This window comes from Musa acuminata, chromosome BXJ3-4 (assembly GCF_036884655.1).
Source record: "Musa acuminata AAA Group cultivar baxijiao chromosome BXJ3-4, Cavendish_Baxijiao_AAA, whole genome shotgun sequence".
Classification (NCBI taxonomy): Eukaryota; Viridiplantae; Streptophyta; class Magnoliopsida; order Zingiberales; family Musaceae; genus Musa; species Musa acuminata.
This window is the reverse complement of record NC_088352.1, coordinates 9,504,080-9,525,622: the sequence shown is the minus strand read 5'-3', so window position 1 is coordinate 9,525,622 and position 21,543 is coordinate 9,504,080. Positions and strand designations below refer to the sequence as shown.

At 36.6% G+C, this 21,543-nt stretch overlaps 1 protein-coding gene and 1 pseudogene across 1 annotated transcript; both read right to left on the bottom strand.

Annotated features, from left to right (window-relative positions):
• Positions 1–183: 183 nt before the first annotated feature.
• Positions 184–10,191, bottom strand: LOC135635472 (calmodulin-binding protein 60 D-like). The gene is made up of 8 exons (XM_065146560.1): positions 9,797–10,191; positions 7,581–7,656; positions 6,576–6,634; positions 4,114–4,607; positions 3,882–4,042; positions 3,595–3,798; positions 1,868–2,057; positions 184–1,434 (listed from the first exon to the last, which is right to left on the bottom strand). Exons 1-8 carry the CDS (start codon positions 9,919–9,921, stop codon positions 830–832), a joined length of 1,914 nt encoding a protein of 637 aa, XP_065002632.1. The 5' UTR covers positions 9,922–10,191; the 3' UTR covers positions 184–829.
• Positions 10,192–13,321: 3,130 nt separating this feature from the next.
• On the bottom strand, positions 13,322–19,333 carry LOC135635611 (26S proteasome regulatory subunit 4 homolog; annotated as a pseudogene).
• Positions 19,334–21,543: the final 2,210 nt, after the last annotated feature.

The window sequence follows — 21,543 nt, the reverse complement described above, 5'->3', positions numbered from 1 at the left end:
ACCAGCCTTGTTATACTGGCAACTGACAGGGTAAGCAGTCTTAAATCTGTAAAGCCCAAATAGGCTGTCAATTTAGGCTAAATCGGTTCATCCCATCTCATCCGAAGATGGCCTCAACAATCTAGCAACAACTTCAGAAAATATCGATACACAAAATGTTCAACAATTCCATGCCGAATGTACTCAAAGAAACATCAAAAGAATTTATCATTGCTTGCTGCATAAAGCAATATTAGCACATTAACTAATAAATATATGTAGGCAGGACAACAATCTTGAAATTGTACAGACCACATCAGCATGGCATAGCAAACTTTCTAGAATCAGAGAAGTAGATACGGGAACATCCAAGATCATTTTTCACAGAAATGATGAGAATGTATCTGGAAATGGTTTTAAGACCAAATTCCTTTGCCTCTGGGTACCTGCTTTCACATTCAAGAACATGTTGGATGAAGTAAATTTCAACTGTCTTGCACTGCAATCCAACATTCCAACCATTGGCATTCCAACATAGAAGTGCCCGCCACCAAGGATCTACTCGTTATTAACTTGGCAGTAGATAGAGATTCAGAAGCCATCAAAATCTGCAGCTGCAGTACCATATTGCAGGGCATTTCAGGGTTTGCTGAATCAACAGATAGTCGCAGAATAAGATAGCTGCAGGTGAGAACTATAATGCAGAGCCTCGGTGACTTGCAATTGTCAGCTTTGACTAAGAATCCTATTTGAAACCTCCAGTCTGCATCATTATCCATGTAAGATATAAAAGCTATTTTACGACATAATCAGCCACACAATAATGTATAACCCTATATGATATATATTGCTATTCTTCTAGTTCAACAAGCTGAGCTGCCCTTCTCTCAGCAGCCTTTTTCCTGACAAAAATGCCCCACCTCATAGCTGCCTTGATCTTGAGCCAACCGACAACTGCTTTACCAGATGAACGATTCCTTTCATCATCAAAGTTGAAGTTAGGACATGGCGAAGGCATATACGGCGGAAAGCCATATCCATCTTCAGGGAGACCGACAGAAGCTCCACCCATGGTGAAGGTTCGGAGCAAATGTTGCATATCCTCATTCTCCAGCATCTCATGGCTTCTCAAGCGAATCTCTTCCTCAGAGAAGAAATCATCCATACAGCGGCTGTCCTGCTGACCAGACCAGTCATCATATATGTTCAAGCCTGAATGCTCCATGGAGTGGCTTGATGGTTGGAATCCAATGCTTGTCTGCTGTGGTAGAGCCAGTGCCAGACTTGTACTATCATTTCTTGTAATTAAGCTCTGTTGAGCGGAGCCAATTGCCTCATTCTGTGGTGTGAAGCAGGCGCTTTCATACTGCATGTTTGTATCAGAAGCTACGTTTGGAGGACTAGTTGAATATGTAACCCCTTCATTTCCACTATAAACAGCAGTTATGGTACTTCCTGAAGAAAAGAGAGCAAAAATTAGTATTCTAAGGAGTGTTGCTTTCCTTTAGATGATGGTTATAACATCCACAAGATGATATCTTCACTACATATCCTAGTGAGGCGAAAACGACCTATGATATTGCATGCACAGGATCATCTACGATATAGCATTCGGCATTTTGTGCATCTAGCTAAGTGATCATGTTGTGGTTCACAACTCGCCAGATAAACATAATTTTTATCATCACCTGCAACATCCTAAGTGCCACAACCTAGGTATTTTTAAATTAATGATAAATAAAATAAACAGAAACTTCAAAAATATTTGGGGTCACATCTATAGACCATCATTCTCGATCATCACTTTCAAATCCGTCGTACAGCTCTACAGGAGCTAAATAACATGCTACAAGAGAAATTATTCTTATTCTTGGTAGATATTTCATACCTCCCATATCAACCAAAGGATGCTCCAAAGGAAACGAAGCTTGTAGGTTGACTTGAGACTCTTCATGATCATTTGAAGAATCTGATAGGGCTTTCTTTTTTTTGCTAAAGTTCAGAAGAGCCTTACCATCATATTCTATGACATGCATCCAATTATCATATGCCTTCTTGACCAACGCATCTGCAAAGACCTGCAAAAAATAAAAGAGATTGCCACAACCTGAAAGTCAGGCACCAGCTTTATCTAGGTATTGGCATGAGAAATCCTCCAAATTAAAAAAAAAAAGATTCATATGAACAGATTTTAGTATATTGAGTTTGCATCTTCATCTCCAAGCATGATCTATCAAACATATGCATATGAGAAACATGTTCATTGCAACCATAATGGTCTCGCATCAAATACATAACATCCTAGAACATACTGACGAAATTAGTCCCATTTACTTGGAGAATCAATGGCACTTTTCGATGCCAAGAGTCTGAATATCAACATTTATTATTTCCAGAAACATCTCAGAACAACAGTTGCTACTGTAACATAGCTGATAGTGCCATTGTCCATAGACATACAGGATTTTCTTTCCACTGCAGTTTATTATGACTAAAAAATGCATGACAAGAAAACAATGCAAAAGTAGATAATGACAGCTCTATATCAAGCCAACATAAGAAGACCTATGTCCTTATAAAATTCATTTATTCAATATAAGAAATATATGCATCCATCTTTCACGATAAGTTTGTCTAGATCATATACTAGAAGATATCTGCTATATGCATCTATCATAAGTATATGGTCTCGAGTGTAAATCTTAATTTATTGTCTATTTTCATGGGCTTCTGGAGGTCATCATTGATGTGGATATTTTATGTGATGCTAACAATATGCTTTAAGGAAAAACAGGATAGAAGAGACACAAACAAATGGAACAATAAAGCAAACAAGTCATAGCAGTACTTAAACATTGCCAACTAAAAAACTTTCTAGAACTTGCCACGACTGCCAAAATTAGTAGCTACACAAAAATGATAACAAACATGCCATTACTGCCAACAATTCTAGCCCAAAATTTTGTGGGAGAATTTACATGTAACACTAGCAGTGAACAGTAAGTCCTCTTATGAGTGCATGACCAATCTATAAATAGTAATTTAAGAATGCAACTGTGATGATACAACACTGCTTCTCTTCAAATATGTGTTTTGCCGAAGATATTAGCTCCTCCTATTCAAGGGCTATCCAGTTCAAAGCAAGCATCAAAAGGTCAGGTCCAAAATGGAAAAAAAAATGAAAAAAACATTGCATAATCTCACATCTCATTGAAGACGAAAATAGCACATCATTGGGTAACTAACAACTTTGCAACATTTGGTATTAGTTCATAGTCAATCTCATGCACATAATCATCATGACACAAACATTAAGCAGGGTGCCTCTTTTTTAGGAGCTTCTCCATAATTGAAGAGCAATTTCTCCATCAACAGAGAAATTCAGCCCAATGCTACTGAATGCTCTATAGAAATAGCTTATTACCCTCATCTTTGTTCCTAGTTACTACTAGACCTGAGTACTCAATCTCGTATGAAAATATTTCATTCCCTATGCTATGTTTATAACTAATAGCTCAAACTCCCCCATTTACAATCACAATGGTGTGTATCATAAACAGATTATAATATTAAAATGAATTATTGAACAATAGAAATAAATATACTAAAGCTGACCTTCTGATTGTCATTCAGGTTTTCAGCAGAATAGAACTGCCCACCAGCAATCAGGCCACAAAACTCATAAATGTTATTGAAAATTGCACCAATATCCCTTGTGTCATCAGAATAATATACATAGTACTTTCCACTTAAGACACAAGTCTTGGCATGCTCCACAAGACTCTCCCACATCTTATTGGACATACCACTTCCAAGAACCTACATTGTGAAGTAAATTAGATCCACAAACAGTGGAGGTAATAAGAGACTCATTACAGCAAACAAGAAAACCAAAGACTTACCTTGCGGAGTTTCTGGGGATCCCTAACAACAAGTCTGAGAAAGTCTTCAACTGTAAAGATTCCATATTTATTCAACCTCTTGTGGAATGAACCATCCTTACCAATCTTTTCCAACCTCCAGACTTCATCTTTCAATTCAGGTGGATAGTGTTTCTTGTACACTATAAACATCAGAAAGAAAACTTAGGTAAATGGAGAAAAAGAAACCAAAGATAGTGCAAAGCTGACCTACATTCCCCTCTGTGGTCCTTCACAGTGAAAGCTTCTGTTTTCGCTTCACGGACTCGAATACCATCACAAAAACCTGAAGCAATCTTCAGTCCAAGCCTAAATTTCCTACTCCGTATCCAACTAGAATTGTCTGTAAATGTGAGCTCTCCAAGGGTTCCTACACCTTCTTTCAATGAGACGTATAAGTCTCCAGTCAAAAGAGGCCTTTTTCCTTCGCGTTCTTTCACTACATGACTGTCAAACTCTTCTTCTGTCCAATCATCATTGTCTTCATTGTTAAAATCACCCTCAAGGACTAAAACTTCTAGTTTTGCAGACGACTCAGGTCCTGATGTGACAACATGGCCAGTGTTTGCATCAATCAACACAACATGAATTTCAGCTCCCTGTTCCCCTTCTACTTTTCCTCCAGTAAAATGGGATAAGGATAGTCTTGTCCGGAAATGAAGCTGGAGATTTCTTCCATCAGGACCTTCAATTTGCTTCGGTGAAGACCTGCATTTCTTGAATTCAGAAGGATCCTAAAAGAGTATTACATAAGTAGAAATTATTCATGTAAAGAATTTTCATAGTTGGTTAAACCATAATTTCCCACCAATTGTGAACACTGAGGGAAACTTGATAAATTGGAGAACAAGAAGACTGAAGCAAAACAACAAGCCTTCTTGAATAACGTTAGTCTTTATTCATAAAGCACCTAATCCAGGAATCGAAACAAGCATAAATAGTCAAAGATGCATATTAGGCATAGGATAACTCATATGTCCAAGTGGCAGGGCTGAGTTGCAGTACCAATTCTGAAATTTGATGATTCCATGAATACCCTTAAAACTATTAAATCTGGAAAATTACCAAATCTACCCCTCAGAGAAATGATGCTGCAACAATGAACTTCTCATAGGCTAGAAGATGAATTGGTGAACTTCTTATAGGCTAGATGATGAATCAGTTCTTTACTATCGGTAGATAAAAATGAAGCTAATATTTCTTCAAACAATAAGCAACAAACTGAAGGAAATAATCTTTCTTAGATGTGCACATCAATTACTGGGAAACATCACAACTAACAAGCAAAGAGTAACAAGATGGACTGAAATTGAATAGCTTGAATATGATGAAGCAAGTCTTAAAGTTAGGTTTGTGTGGAGTTCTATTAATTCTTGTTTGAGTTAATTAGATTAATTGGCCTATTCTCAATTTACAAGGCAATATTATCACAACTTTAGAGCATCTTCACAAAGCTAGATATCATTAGACATGAGCTTATTTAGTTGTATTCCACTTATGAATTTTTTGTAATTGATTGGGTACTTTCTGATTATGATCTTTATCCGATTTGGTCAACTACCTTTATTACCTACTTTTATCCCTAAGGACTCCTATATTTTAGAGGAACAGTATGCAGTTAGACTTAAAACAGAAAGATGTGCAGCAAAGATCATTCTTACAAAATGCATTTTCATCAAACAAATTTGGTAACCCAGTCATAACTTACTCTTTGTTCTCCTAATGTTTCACTTCTTTCGTCATACTCCATTATTTCTGCTGTAACAGAAAAGTTTGTTCCTGTTTTCTTATACCTTATTATCTTGCAGACTTTTGCTTCATATTGCTGTTTGTGATGTAATGCACTCTTCACTTACTATAGTCTCCTTAAAGCAATCCGATACTGACAGTGGCAAACAAAACAAAATCTAAAAGTCCAAGATTAAAAAGACAGCTTACTTGGTCACAAAGGAATGAAGAAACATTACTGCTTGTATAATCATAAAGATTGTATGAAAATCAAAATCATAGTGTGTTTGCATGACTTTATGCAGCTTTTTTTGTTAAACCAAGCAAATGTTAATAATTTTGTTTTCTTTTTAATATAAGATACATAAAATTCTCGGTAGGAAAATAACATCAGGATAGGTTTTGAGACAATTCTGTTAGACTATTGAACACTACCTTTCAAAACCCAATAGATACATTTGCACCATTTATCTCATTGAGGCCTGTCAACAACTTAATGTCATTGCCTCTATTGCAATAATTAGGTTAAATATATTGCCCCTCCCTAGCCTCCATATAGGCATGAGACTCATGCCTATATATGTCTATAGTAGCTTCTGAAAAATAGACTACAATCTGTTAAGCAGAATGATCATAAATTAAAATTCTAACAATCAGACTCTAGAACAACAATTTAAAAATCATAATATACAGCTGTTATCTTTCTCAACCATCCGTCATTTCATTAAATTTAAACACTTCTTATGCAGCCTGTAACAAGTTCACAAGAAACTTGACATGCTTTCAGATATTTTACCAGAAAGATTGTATCAGAAAGCATGGCAACATAACTATTTGGTTATAACATCTTAGTCACTTATAATTCCATGCAGAGGAAAAAAAGTCCAAAATAAGTTCATTCTCAAAGAATCCATCTGATTCATGATGTATGATGTCATAATGTCTTACCTTCCACCAATTTTTGGAGGACTTAGCTTCGCTAAGGCTCGTTCAACTTCTTCACTGACCTAATGAAGCACCATACAGCATCAGATTGTCAAGTAGGAACATCAGATATTGCTCATAAATAGGGTCCATTCAGAATATAGAACTTCTAGACCAAAAACTTGAAAGTTCATAGAAGGTCGAGTTATCAATTTCATAGAAAAAGATCGAGAATAATTTTTAGTGGCCATGTTTCAACATCCAACAGAAAGAGAAAACAACACAATTACGGAATAAAGAAACAAAGTTTTACAAATCACAACATATATCCAAAGCAATCAGACAAAAAGAAAGAGATACTTTGCACTAACTTAAGAATAAAAGGATTCAAACAATCTTAAGCATTAATTATCTGACCAAACTACAGATAGACTTACAAATTAGCCGAATGCAATTTTTAGAGACTGAAAACCACTCATAGAGAAGACTTAGCATCCCAATGAATAGCAAAGGACTCAGGTTGTCTGGTTGTCAGTCACCAACAAGTGGCAATCACTTTTGCAGATCTCTTTCTCTCTCTAGAATCTCAAGATGAGAGAAATATCTGCTACATGAGCAATTTAACTATAGTATATTACACATGTAATTTAGAGGTGTCACTCAAATTCTTCCAAACAAACATCATTTACATAGAAAGTCAACACGACATGCCTTAACTTTAAATACTAATCAAGATTAAAAAAATAGATCTTATCTTCCTTTATTATTTGATTGAATAAGTTCCTTGTGTCCACAAACAAACTAGTTAAAAAATGTATTATCTCAAATAATGGTGTCAAAGATGTATTTATACAATAATCAGATGTCGCACTGGAAAATCAAAGTGAGAAATGATAACATGGGTAAGTTGTGGATTCTTCAAGTGCAAATTTTTTAATGAAATTAAGTAACTTAAATTGGCAGATCATAGAATGCTGGAAAATAATTTTAAGAAAACTCTGGTATGGAATAAGTTTTAAGCTCTCTTACAACTCTTCGAAGAATGGGCTCCAATGATGAGCAAATTTTCTGCAGACTGTCCATTTTCAAAGCTTCAACAATCACACTGCAAAGAGTACAAAATACTGAATGGTGACACAAAACAACTAGATAAATTAAGAACTTCTTTCCAAAGATGATGCTAGATTGTCAAAAATACAAGTGCCAAGCAAGGATTTGAAGAAAGAAGATACTTTTGCTTCAAATAAATCTTAGAGTAGAATACGATCTAGCATGAAATATATAGTTATTACTTATTAGCACTTTAAAAGATTACCAGTGAAAGAAAATATTGCGACCATCTTTCCCCTCTCCTAATTCTCAACATCCTTCACGCTTTTCATTTCTTAACTCTTAAGCACGTGTTTGTATTGAAACCCAAGAATAATTGTTCGCATTAACATCATTGTTAAGTAACCCAAGGATTGTTGTCTCGTATGACCACCGGTATCGGTCCCTAGCCAGACCGATATGTACTAGTTGGTATGTGTATCGACATGTTGTACACTAGTATGTACCGAAGACTCGAAGAGGAAAAATAAGGAGATGAGAAAGGCACAGATGGCAGTGGAGAAAGAGGAGGAAGATGAAGTAGGTAGGAAGAGGAGGAGGTGATGGAGGAAGAGGAGGAAGAGAAAGGATAAGAGAAGGAGAAAGGAGGAAGAGAAAAGAAGAAGATAAGATGGTGGAGGAAGAGGAGGAAGGGGAAGAAGAAAAGCGTGGAGAAAGTGGTGAAGGAAGATGAGAGCAAAGAGGAGGAAGCATACCCAGAATTAGTGGCACATGGCGCACTGTGAGCAGCATGTGGGCGACGACAGGTGATAGAAGGCAGCTCGTGGGCAAAGAGGGCTCGCAGTCAAAACCATTTAATAAATAGTTTTTTTTTAATAAGTTAGATCAGACCACCCAAAACAGGGGGGGTCCGCGTATCCGTTCAGAGACTGCTACAGACCGCCCGTCTCATAACGGTCTAAACAAAACAGCATCCCACAAATTAACCCACAAGAAATCTTACAGTCCATTCTGCTAGTTTTTGACATTCCACATCTTTCTTTGATATCAATGTAACTGAAGTCATGCATATCATGAGTACAAACCAAAACTCTTTCTACTGATGGGGTATACACCCAGTCTCATGGAAAATGAGGGGTAATTAGATACAATTTCTGAAAATGATAATTTATCATGAGATCTTACTGCTGCTCTATGAATATGTGGATTCCAAATATCCAAGAACAGAACCAGGTAGCATGCTTGCATTGTCAAACTCCTAACTTTACAGGAATATCAGTTTTAGATTTACCTCATGATGTTTTCATGTAACCAAAAAACCTTTCCCAGTAACCAAATAAATCAACATGCAGGAAAAGTGATATGGGAAACTGATTTTTACGTAGGACTTCCTGTAAGCAATATGCACAATTTACATAGAACAACTTCTAGTGTTCCGAATGTAGCAGGACCACAAAACATTTGGACATCAGTGTAGAAGGTATATATGCACCTAGTATCCTGAAGTCAAAATTTTAACTTATGTTGGCGATTCTCCACCAGAGTTCCACAAGAAACACTTTCAAAGTATAGGAAAGAATGAACCGATATCCTGCTTCTGTTATACAAGCCATGACCCTTGGGATCAAACCATAAAAACAATGAAAAGATTCTTTTTGTTTGGTCCATATGAGTTATAAACAACTTAAAGAAAGGCAAGGAACATCTTTCTTTATGTGATAGCCACAGATGGTCAAAGCAACTTATAAACTGATACGAGCACATTGTATAAATTGTGAGAGAGCCCCAAAAAACTATGCAGGGTACAGAGTTCATCTAATTCAGTTTCAAATACTCGCTTAAGAAGAGAAAAATAAAGAAGGGAAGGGAAAAAAGGAGAGGGCAACACCTCAAATTCTTAGAAAATATTTTAATTAACTTTCTGCCTGTTTTCTACAATCTCCTGTTCCAAGGGAACAAACACCCCAAATATCTGAGGAGGCAAGAGTAAGAAGAAAGAAAGCTCATCCGGATAACTCCCTCGTTCCAACATGGCAAAGACCCAATGAACAAAGAGAAAGCTAACCCACACTTCAAAGGCGCCACAGGGAAATGTTGAAACTTCACTTTGGATATACTATTAAAAGCCATAAGGAATCACGAAATTCCTGCAATAAAAGTCCAAGCTTTTTCCCTTTTTTTTCTTGGAATATTACCTCGCAAGGGCCGGGACCTTGGGTCGCTTGGGCTCGGGGTGCAAGCTGTCGTCATCGCCAGCGTCCAACCCGCGCTTCTCCCTTGTCATCGTCCCTTGCCGCTCGTACCTGCTAGGCCGCTGCATACTGAAAGCCCCCCCAAACAAAAACCTCGATCCCCGAAATATGCTGACAAATCCCGGCACGACCAGCCCGGTATTACCCAAAACAAAAACGAGGGAAGAAGTAATCAAAGCAACGAGAGGGAGAAAAGGTTGAATTGTCGGCCGCCGAAGCGACGAGAGATCTGAAACGCAAAAGATCGATGGCAGAGGCGAATTGTGGAGATCTCGCGCGAGCGAGGAAGATAGAAGAAGAGTAATCGGAAACAACGGCGGCTGCAATTGGCCGGAAGGGGTTTTGTTTTATTGGTTGGTCTTCGCTTTATAACATGGCTTTTTCCTACTCCTTGGACCGTCACCCGCTTTAGTCAGCTGGGGACAGATATGGGGGAACCGGTGGACCCTATCTGCTGGGCCACCTTCGCTACGGTGCAAAGAACGGTGTCGAAAGGGGTACCGATGAACAGGTAGGAGACTGTTTCTGATTACTTTACATCAGAGCATTCTTTTTTGACGGCTAAATAAATAAGAGCAATACTTTCGCCACCCGCCTCAACGTACCCGAATCGATTGGCCGTGTGGGTTATTCGAGCGGGCCCATGGTGATACTGCCGATGACATAAGGCGTGTAAATTTTCTAGGTGTCGCTTTCGGTCCACGTACGAGGCCGAAATCGAAGTACTTGTTTGAGATAATCACGGAAGAGACACGTGTGGCTCATTACGAGGATACTGTTCGCTGATTAGTGCGGCACAGCTAACCCTCGAGATAGGGACAAAGACGAGGGAAAAGAGCGAAGGGAGACGGTGAAGTAAACTGTTTGGTATGGAGAGCACCGCACCCAACACGACGGCGCGACTCCAATGAAGTCGGCCCACGTGTATTTCCAAGGCTAATAATTCTTAAACATCTTATTTACTTGCGATATATATATATATATATACAGAACTCTAAAATGGGCATGTAAAGTTTTTTTTTTATTTTCCATAATTAATCGACCATAGAAAAGAATGTAGAACAAAATCTAAGCAGCAGTATTGATAGATGTGGTCGACAGAAGATTGAGTCAGCATCAGGCAATTAGCTTGAATGTGATGACCACACATACACCTATCTATGGCATAACGGAGACACACACAACATTTCTATTGCAAAATCACACCAAAAATCCTGAGGTCGTAAAGTTAGTTCCATGGGATATTAACGTTAAATGTGCTACTTGTCCTATGCAGAAATTTGGTCAAAATGGTTTGGCACTATCAAGACAAACATTTCAACATAATTAAATCAATATTTGAAGTACATTATACCAACAAAAACACTATAATCCAACTCAATTATGTGAATTACTTCCCAGACCTCTGAGTATAATCAATAAACAATAAGATAAATACTTATAATAAATTCAAATATTAAATGTGCAAATATAATAAATTCAAATACTTACAATACAATCCACATAATTGAGGTGAGAGGAAAGAAACATGCAAAAAAAAAACAAAAAAGATAAAGATAACAACGATCTCCGAGCTCCGACTTGATGGGCTGATAGTACCTCATTGGGCATCAAAGTCACCTGAAAATAGTCTTTTTGCCTCGAGTGTGAGCAATTGTACCTGAAGGCAGAATGAATTTGGTGAATTAAGAGAGACGAGAACTACTGAACAACATAGATCAATAAAGAGAGACCAAAACACTTGTGTAAAGATTTGCCAAATAACTAAATGGAATAAGGCCAGCAAAAGCAAAGACTAGTGGTCTAAACCTCAATGGAATTAGCACGACCTACAAGTTTCAACAAGAATAAACTGATTTATCTTTTTGATTTCTAAAACTTGCTCGATATCACACATGATACGGTTTAGACAACAATATCTCGAAGGTCAGTGGTCCACAGTGGTAATAACAAATACCTGAGACCACTTGCTCATGCGGTAATTAAACATTCCGAGAAAAACTGAGTGAATCAGTGATCCTTCTTTATGCTTTAGACACAAAAGATCAATAGTTCAACTTAGTCAGCAAGAATCCTGACCTTTTCTGAAAATGTCATGTGCCAACATAGTGAATCACTGTACATTGTGTCCTATTTCAATTTTCATTTGTGACAAGTTGAAGTCCTACCTACTAAATTGTCATTCTAGTTTGTGGTTTTAGTATTTCCTGAAAAAGACATGTTCCAACATGAAACAATTTAGCATATACCTTTGATTTCAGACTAATTACATATTACCCCCTATAGTTAGCTACATTTAGCATCTTGATCTCTACATTTTAAAAATTTATATTGGCATATCTATAATTATAAAAGTGAAACATCTGAGTCTATTTACCCATACACCATTACTTTTACCAATGGAAAATCTTAATATTCCAGTTGGTGGTGACAAACAACGTCGGTGGTGACAAACGACGACATTACGGGTGACTGTTGTGGATGAGGAGAGCGACGATGAGAAATAAGAGTCGCTCTGCAATTGCATCGATGCTGACGCAGTTGCCGAGTAGGGAAAGGGTCACCAATGCAGATGTAAAGCGACGTTACTCGGCATATGCATCGATGGCCTTTTTGCTCGACAACTATGTCGCGCCGACGTAGATGCAAAGTGGTGCCACTCAGCATTTGCATCGACGGCCTTTGCAGATGCAAAGCGATGTCGCTAGGCAACTACGTCAACACCAACGTAAATTGAAAGCAACGTCACTCGACAATTGCATTGACGTCGACGCAGATGCAGAGCGACGCCACTCGGCAACAGCTTCGGTCACTCTATATTTGTGTCGGTGCCAACGCAGATGCAATTGTCGAGCGATAAAAGAGCCACCAATTCAGATGCCGAGCGACCCTTTCATCACTCAACAACGATATCGACGCCGATGCCAACGCAAATGCAAAGCGACGCTTACCTCTCACCGCTACTCTCCTCATCCACAATAGCCACCCGTAACCCCAACATTACCACCATCCGCCACCACCGACGTCATCCACCATCATCAACCAGAATACTAAAATTACCTTTTTGTATTTTGTTTTCATATTTTCGTTGATAAAACCAATAACGTTATGGTAAATAGACTTAGATGTTTTACCTTTGTAACTATAGGAATGCCCATGAAACTTTTTAAACTACAAGGATTGAGATGCTATAGGTAACTAAATACAAGGGGTAATATGTAATTAGTTCTTTGATTTCTTAAGACATATAAACACAACATATTTATATAAAAGGTATATGATTGCAACTTGGGTACGAAGATGCACAATATTTTTCAAAAGATTATTTATGTGAACCATTTTTATTATCAAATTTATGATCATCAAGGTCCACAAACAAACATCTAAAAATAATATATTGAGAATCACGATAATCAAAAGCGACAAATGAGACAAACCTTCATGTTATGAGGCAACATAATTAATTGCTCACATGTAGAGTCTCTTAGGCACCCCTTCTTCTAAAACATAACCTTCTCCTTGCCTTCTTGAAGTCTGCATGAGTTACCTGAGCATAAGATGATGTAGCTATAAATTACTAAGATATGTAACTGAGGGCACTCTGGGAATGTAAGATAAAGCAAATGGGTATTAGTTTAAACTCTCAATCCAATGCAGGTCAAATTCAACTAATCGGTCCAACCACTAAAGACGTGTAGTCCAACTCAAACTAGTCAAGTGAGATTGTCTCTTCAAAGAAGACTAGTTAATGTCCCTACCATATCAGATTTGTCAAACTTAATATGCACCAAGCCAAGGATAATATTCAAGTATTTGATGATCTTGTTTGAAAAACCTTTGATTAAAACAAAAGTCTGAAAACCATCAGAATCCATATCAACAAAATTAGTTTTGAATTATTAGTATTGTTTCTTATCAACTATATGATCCAACATGTGCCCAAGAGTAAGAATTTTACTTATAAGCCAAACCAGATTCTTTTACGTTGAACTGATCTTATTCAGTTTATATTTTACTTTCTAAGTTGAATTTTTTCTTTATTTCATTATTTAGGGTTTTGAATGATTCTCTCCCAAATTGTCTCATTTCTCAAGGCTATGGAAGAGAATGGGGAAAAAGGAAACAAAGAACAGAAAATCAAAAATTAAGATGAGATCATAACATTTCCAAGAGCCGAGACATCACCACATCACTTCTCGATACCGGAGATAAGCTGTCATAAGAAATGGGAACAAAATAGATAAGTAGTATCTTTCCTTTCCTTTTTCTATTTTTGGAGGAAGAAGAGGATCTCTATTCTAGCAGCATGACAAACTGTTTCAGTGATCAACCACTGTTAAGACACATTGGTGGAGGTTTAGAGCCTATGACAAACCTTAATTAACCTGAGTAAGGACCTATATGGATCATATGGTTCAGTTCCAAATGGTGTTGTTTTTGTATAATCTTTTACTGATAATGTGTGAAAAAGGTTAGAATATTGCCCGATAAACTGATGAGATACCAATACAACAAAGTGTCAAGACCAGAGGTCGACCGAGCTTCTAAACCTGGTTGTAGACCTTTAGACTTGAAAACAAGAAGTATAGGCTTGAGTGTTCAGAGATGACCAAAAATGTCACTTGAACAAATTTCCAATATGCTTTTGTAAGTAAATCTCCCTCAACAGGTAAATAAATTTATTACATCCAGGCCATAGAATGATCGTTTCCAGTTCTTTATTCTACTTCTTATAACAAGTTTTATCCAAAGCAATGATACACTAATAAAGCTTGATACAAAATTCAGCTTCCTCAAATGGTCATGTTCCTCTTACCCCGAGAAAGAGAAGTAATAAGAACTTAAATCAAGAAACTCTCATTCGGGTAAATTAGTGGCTTTATAAAATACATACTAGGAACTATAACTGGGGTCAGAAGAAGTCATCTGGACAATACAGCTTTATAATATGAATCTGAAAATCAATCTAATGGAAAACATAGACTAAATACAGCCTACATAAATCATCACATTTAAATTATAAAGAAATGAGTTACCTTTATAGAATAGGAGAGGTAATATGAAAAGTTCTCCTATCTTTTAGTGATCAATTTCTGAACATTTAATAGGAACATAGGAAAAATTCATAAAATCCCTAGGGTATAGACAACATAGGAAAAATTCATAAAATCCCTAGGGTATAGACAACTGGCATTCAAAAGTCAATATCAATTTTCAATAGCATGTATACATCCCAAACAAAAGGTGTATAAGACCACAATAACAATTGCTGATAATATTTATGTAATAACAAAAGCTTTATCTAACAATGACTCATATAAAAGAATACAATTTTACATGTAAATATGTGACACACCTTCATCCTATGCTCTCTTAAAGCAAGAAAGCCAGGTTCAATACAGATTGTCTTGATATCAGCTCCAGAGAACTCGTCCTTCTTCATGACAAATTCTTCCAGGTTGATATTATTGGCCAGTGTCATTCTAGAGGTATGTATCTAAAGAAATTAACATGAGAAAAAGAATTTAACAAGAACCCACAAAGTGTACAAAAACATGCACTGGTGTTCTATAAGCATCCTATATTTGTTCATGAAACATAACAAACCTGAAAAATACGATGTCTAGTTTTAATGTTTGGTAGCGGGAATTTAATATTCACATCAATACGGCCAGGCCGAAGCAAGGCTGGATCAAGGCTTTCAATTCTGTTGGTTGCAAGACCTTAACATCCCCCCTTGAGTCAAAACCATCAAACTGGTTCAGCAACTCCAACATGGTTATATGTATTTTACGCTCACCACCAGAATGAGCATTATATCTAAAATTGGTCAGATAGAATAGTCTGATAATTTTAACTATGATTTACATACAAGAGAAAGAAAAACGTGGGACTTTTATTTCTCATTTACATACCTTTTGGTGCAAACTGCTTCTATCTCATCAAGAAAGACTATCGAAGGAGAAAGTTCATCCGCCACTTTAAACAGTTCTCTAACAAGTTTTGGGCCATCACCCAAATATTTCTGAATCAACTCACTTCCAAAAACATGCAAGAAAGTTGATGAAGTTGAGTTAGCCACAGCCTGAAATTAAGCATTCATAAATAGTATGAAAAATTAGGACTTTGTAATAACTAATGCAGATACCGCAGTATTCAGATCACCATGCAACACAAATTGTATGGCAAAAACCTTCTAGGTCGCAAACCCACGAGAGAAAGATAATTCCAATTCTAAAGTGAAATTCAGTTAAGCTTTTTTTTTAATTGGCCACCACCATTGTAAATTTGTATTAATAGAAGGTCAATTAAAAAAAAAAAGACATCCATTGATAAAGAAGAAGTACATAGGCAGTAAAAACATCCTTTCTTATTTCTCTTCTCTATTTACTCATAATAAATGCTGGCAGATATACTAATCTATACGAATCAATAAAGTGTTGTCGCTAGAGTTAGGGCCAATAAATAGCACACATAAACACATAATACAAATGTAACTAAATAGAGATAGAGAGAAGCTAGAGTTAGAGCCAATAAATAGCACACATAAACACATAATACAAATGTAACTAAATAGAGATCGAGAGAATAGAGAAGAGGGAGGGTAAAGAATGTGTGTGGGGTAAAGTTGTAAAGTCCATGTTATGGAAATTCACATGCTATACTCTCACCTTGGCAAGTAATGTTTTCCCAGTTCCAAGCTCCCCATCAAGGATTGAAATATCGTACCGTACCAGAGTTTCGATCTTCTCTCAGTACGATATGATATTGTATAACGAGCGATATACCGTTCGATATACATATATATATATATATATATATATATCAAACAATGCACGATGTCGCCTCTCTTCTCCCTAAGCAGAGCGACGTCGTAGAAAAATGAGGTGACATTGCCTCTCTCTCTCTCTCTCCCTATATATATATATATATATATATATATATATATATATATATAATCTTTTATTTATATATCTATTTATTTATATATATTTTATATATATAATTTTAAAAAATATGTGACGTCCTCTTCTCCCTAGGCAGGCGACGTCGCCTTTATATATATATATATATATATATATATATATATATATATAATTTTAAATAAAAAAATATCGATCGATAGTGAGCGGTTCGCGTACCGGTTTCCTATCGGACCAATATGTACCGCCCGTACTGGACGGTATTATTTGAAACTGTATACTTTACTCCCCGTATAGTATAACTCCCTTGGGAAACCTAATTCCAATATCTTCATACAAACTCAGGATGAGTAAGAGGAAGTTCAACAGCTTCTTTCATTTATTGAATTTGTGCATCTAAGCCACCAATATCAGCATAAGATTCCAAAGGAGCTTTTTCAACTTTCATGACAGAAACCATAGGATCAACTTCATCCTGAAGAAGCCCAACAACAGACAAGATCTGCAAAAGATATTTTAATCTAATCACCCATTTATCCACTGAATAACAACATATCCTGATATAATATTTCAGAATTTAACAATTATGTGAACAAAAGCCACCAAGTAAGAAGTATATCATGATAGGTCATGTCATGTGAAGATGCATAAAAGGTAAGGATTAGAAACATCTAAAACACAGGCTAAAAAAAAAAAGGACAAAGACCAATAACTATTTTACACTTTAGTTGAATAAGATACAGGTACATAATAATTCTGCAAAATCTTCTGCATTGGAAAAATCTAGAGCTAGATGTAGCTTGACCGGTTTCTTCACCCACAACTATAAAAAAGTCAAGTTGCATATTGATTCAGCCAAAAAAAAATATTCCAGCTCATTCAGTGTAGGTGACACTGCAGAGGAGACCAAATAAGTGCCAACCAGCTGTAAGAAAGCTTTTCAAGAAAACTATATTTCAACCTCTGCAGCTGTTTCTTCAATAAGGATTGGACCGAACACTTGTTTTTACTCCTGGGAGAAGTCCAAAACAAGAGGTAGACAAGCTAAATAAGACATTCCTCTATTTTTAAGAAATGTTTTGAGCCACTTTGAAAATATTCAAATAAGAGAAGAAGTAAAAAAAACAAAACAAAAGGAAGAGGTGGAGGTGGAGGCAAGACATACAGGAGTGGGGGACCCAAATTTCTTGTCATATTTAGAATTTCTACTTGAAAGCAAGTAGACTACCCATCAATTAAGAAGCTAAAGAGGCTACCATTTGAATAATATACAATTATTCAAACATATAGATAAAATATGAACCCAAACGGTCACTTTATCAAAGACTTTGACTAACTCACAGAATTAACTGACCACTGAAAAGAAATGAAACAATCATAAAGGATTAGAATTCAAATCAAACAGAGTAGATAATATAATTTGTAAAAACAAAATCAATGCTCTAGCTACCCAACATAGGTTTGCTTGATTGAGTGACTAACACACAAACATTTAGATTCAAAAGAAACTAAGTGCCTAAGAAGAAAAGAACATGATGATTCAGGCATTATGCATCAGAACTTGGATCTCCTACAGTCCAGCCCATGAATCAAACATATTAACATGTATCCTAGCAAAATAGGGCTCAATTTACCTTCTAGACTTCAATTCTTTTGTTATATTCTTAAATTTTGGAGATTTAAGATACCCCCGACCATAGAAATTATGTGGGCAAATGTATGATGCCCACAAAGGCTTCACAATGTAAGAAATTCTCTCCCACAAAAATTGACCACAAATCACTCGAACCTCAAATCTTCGGCTAACCAAGTTCGTTGAGCCTAAATACTAGTGATCTATGCAAATGCACAAAATATTACAAGTTATTTTTAACAAGATACTAGCAAATTAGGTATATCAAGAAAACCACAACCAATTCGCACCCTAAACACCAAAAATTTTCACCAATCCGAGATCATGCGATCAAACCATAATCATTAAACCAGCGAAACTAACCTTATTGTGCATAAGAATGGCAAAGTCCAATTCCAGTTGATCCTTGACGACAAAAGATAGGATCCTAATGTAGTACTCAGTCCGACCAACGACGAAATGATGGCATGGTTCTCGTTGATGAGCTCCTCTAGGTTTCCGATGCTCATCGACGACTCCCGGAGATCATCAAACTTGGAGCGGTCCACCTCGTTCTTCTCCTCTAGGGGACGGAGGCGTTCCTAGTTGGTAGCGAACTCCTCCTCCATGAGGAGGTAGTCCTTGACGTGCTCGACCTTGAGGATGCGAAGGCAGCACTTGGAGAGCGAGGTGATGGGCGGGAGCCAAGCAATAGCCTTAGAACCCTTTTGCCTGCGTTGCTTCCGTCCGACCCGGGACGGGGATGCCGCCGGCTCGAACTTTTTGTCCTTCTTGTTGCCATCGCGCTTCCTATCACCGGGGAACCCCTGGTTCCCCATGCCTCCGAGGGTTCCCTAAGCCCATGGATCCTAGGGTTTTGATGAGCAGGGTCTGTCGTACCGAGCCGTACCGCCCGGTACAGGCGGTACGTACCGGTCCGACAGGTTTTCGGTACGCGGACCGACTATTACCGTTCCGAGGTACTGTAGCACTGTAGCATTTTACTTAGCACTGTAGTAGTGTTACAGTACTCGGTACACCCAGGTGTACCGCTCGATATACCGTACCGTACCGGTACCGAGCCCAGGTCGAAATACCGGTACGGTACGGTATTGCGAACCTTGTTGATGAGTACCACCAAAAGAGCTCGAGATCGAGAGTAATGATTCGGGGTTCGGCTTCGGAAGGGAGGCGACAAAAAGAGAAGCCGATCTAAGTTCTTATTTGCCTTCATAGTGACACAAAATTACAAATACACCCCTCTAAATATAGTTATTATCCTTGTCATTTTAAGGTAACCTCCAATCACTGTCTATTTAATTCTTAAGATTATAACTTACACCAACATTCTATACTATATGACAAGAATGCTTAAAGAATTAATTTTTAATTTAAATATATTTAAGTTACATTTAACTCTTAAGATTATAATTTACATCAATCTTATCTGATAGGAATACTTTAAAAATCATTTTTATTTTAAATATATTTAAGTAATATTATATATGGGATTAGGCTTGACTGCAATAGAAGATTAAACTAATAAAATTATATAAAATATTCAAAAAACAAACAAGTCATGTGAATGATATAAAAAGAGACCAGACATAAAAAGAATTCATCCACCCTATATAGTTGAGGCATTACGACTTATTAGAAATACCGTGGAAGAGATAACACATGATTCCAATTATTATGGATGCCTTATGAAAAAATTTTATTAGAATAATAAAACACATATGTTATATTAAAATTTAATTATTTTCATTCAAATATAATATAGCCAATTATTTAGAGCAAGACTTAAATTTTTTACCTTAATCATCAGGATGTGTTTTTTTCTCTCTTTAATGGTTCACCACATTATTCCATTATGATAAATAAAACTCATTTGACACTTACTATGTGGAATAATATGATTGCAATCAAAACCAGATTTTAGAAGGGATCCCATCCAAAATACATAAAATAAATAAATAAATAAATACATAGTTAATCTTACAAGAAACAAGCAAGCAAGTATTCAGAGCATAAATACAATTAGTGTTTCTCATCATGAAGAGATGGGCAAAATACTTTTGTTGATCACATCACATCTTTAAGAAACAGAATCAGTTAACCTATTCTCTTTATAACATTAGCTTAGCAATCTTTTGATGAAATTATGCTACTTATTTTTCAGCCATTAACAATGGACACAGAAGCAGAAAAAAGAATTATGTAACAATCAACAATGTCAAAATGACTTATCGAATTACGTAAAACAAATAAAAGGAATAGTTTGTATCGATACTTACCAGCAAAGCAACAGCAGCATCAATGGAGTGATTCAAACATAAAGACCATTCTTGGCTTGTCTGAACTATGCAGCTCTAGGATCACCATCCATGCAATTTCATATATTTTGATCCCTTGTTGCATAACATTAATCAAGTTTTAATTACTTCTCCATGGATAGTTGTTTAAGAGATATAAGGTGATTTTGTTTATGGGGGTCAAAATACAAATAAAGGTTGCAATATTTAGAAAAGAAAAAAAGGAAGTCTCTAATAAAAGTAACCTTGCATTTCTTCAGCAATTATCTTTGTGAAAATTAAGTGTTGGTTGCGGAGACGATGGATCTTTTGTTCTACATACTAAGAAAGAAATGGTTTCAGACATTTTCACATTACCTCATCAGGTCTTGGGTGAGGATGCATGATCGCAGGATGCTTAGGAAGCACATCTGACATCTCTTTGTCCAAAATGCACTTGCCATGAATTTCTTCATAAAGGTCTATGCATCATCTCACCAAATCTTTCTTTCTGAGCGCGAGCTTGATAGGAAACATCACTCCTCGAAGCCACTTATAGAAAACCAGAGCTTTGTTCACGATGTACACCACAAGAAAATTATTGTGGTGCATATCAGCTTGTGAAATATCTCTCTCTTCATAAGACTTATACACTGAGGCTAGCAATTCATATCAATATCTGATTTTTCTATTACAACTAGCATCATGAACTGGTTGACTTCTATTTCCCTGTGGTGACCTCAAAGAATTCACAGCAACCTTAAGGAATGTTTTCTGATGAAGTAATGTACTTCCTAATCTGATAAGTAAGAACAATTATGTCATCATAATTCGTTGAGGTTTCAAGTATTTTTTCCCCTG

Excerpts from the sequence above, each read along its gene's own strand:
- LOC135635472 (XM_065146560.1), bottom strand. The coding sequence starts at position 9,921 with ATGCAGCGGCCTAGCAGGTACGAGCGGCAAGGGACGATGACAAGGGAG. Across the intron at positions 4,043-4,113 it reads GAAGGACCACAGAGGGGAAT|TGTACAAGAAACACTATCCA; the intron begins GTAGGTCAGCTT and ends TGATGTTTATAG. Across the intron at positions 1,435-1,867 it reads TCCTTTGGTTGATATGGGAG|GAAGTACCATAACTGCTGTT; the intron begins GTATGAAATATC and ends TCTTTTCTTCAG.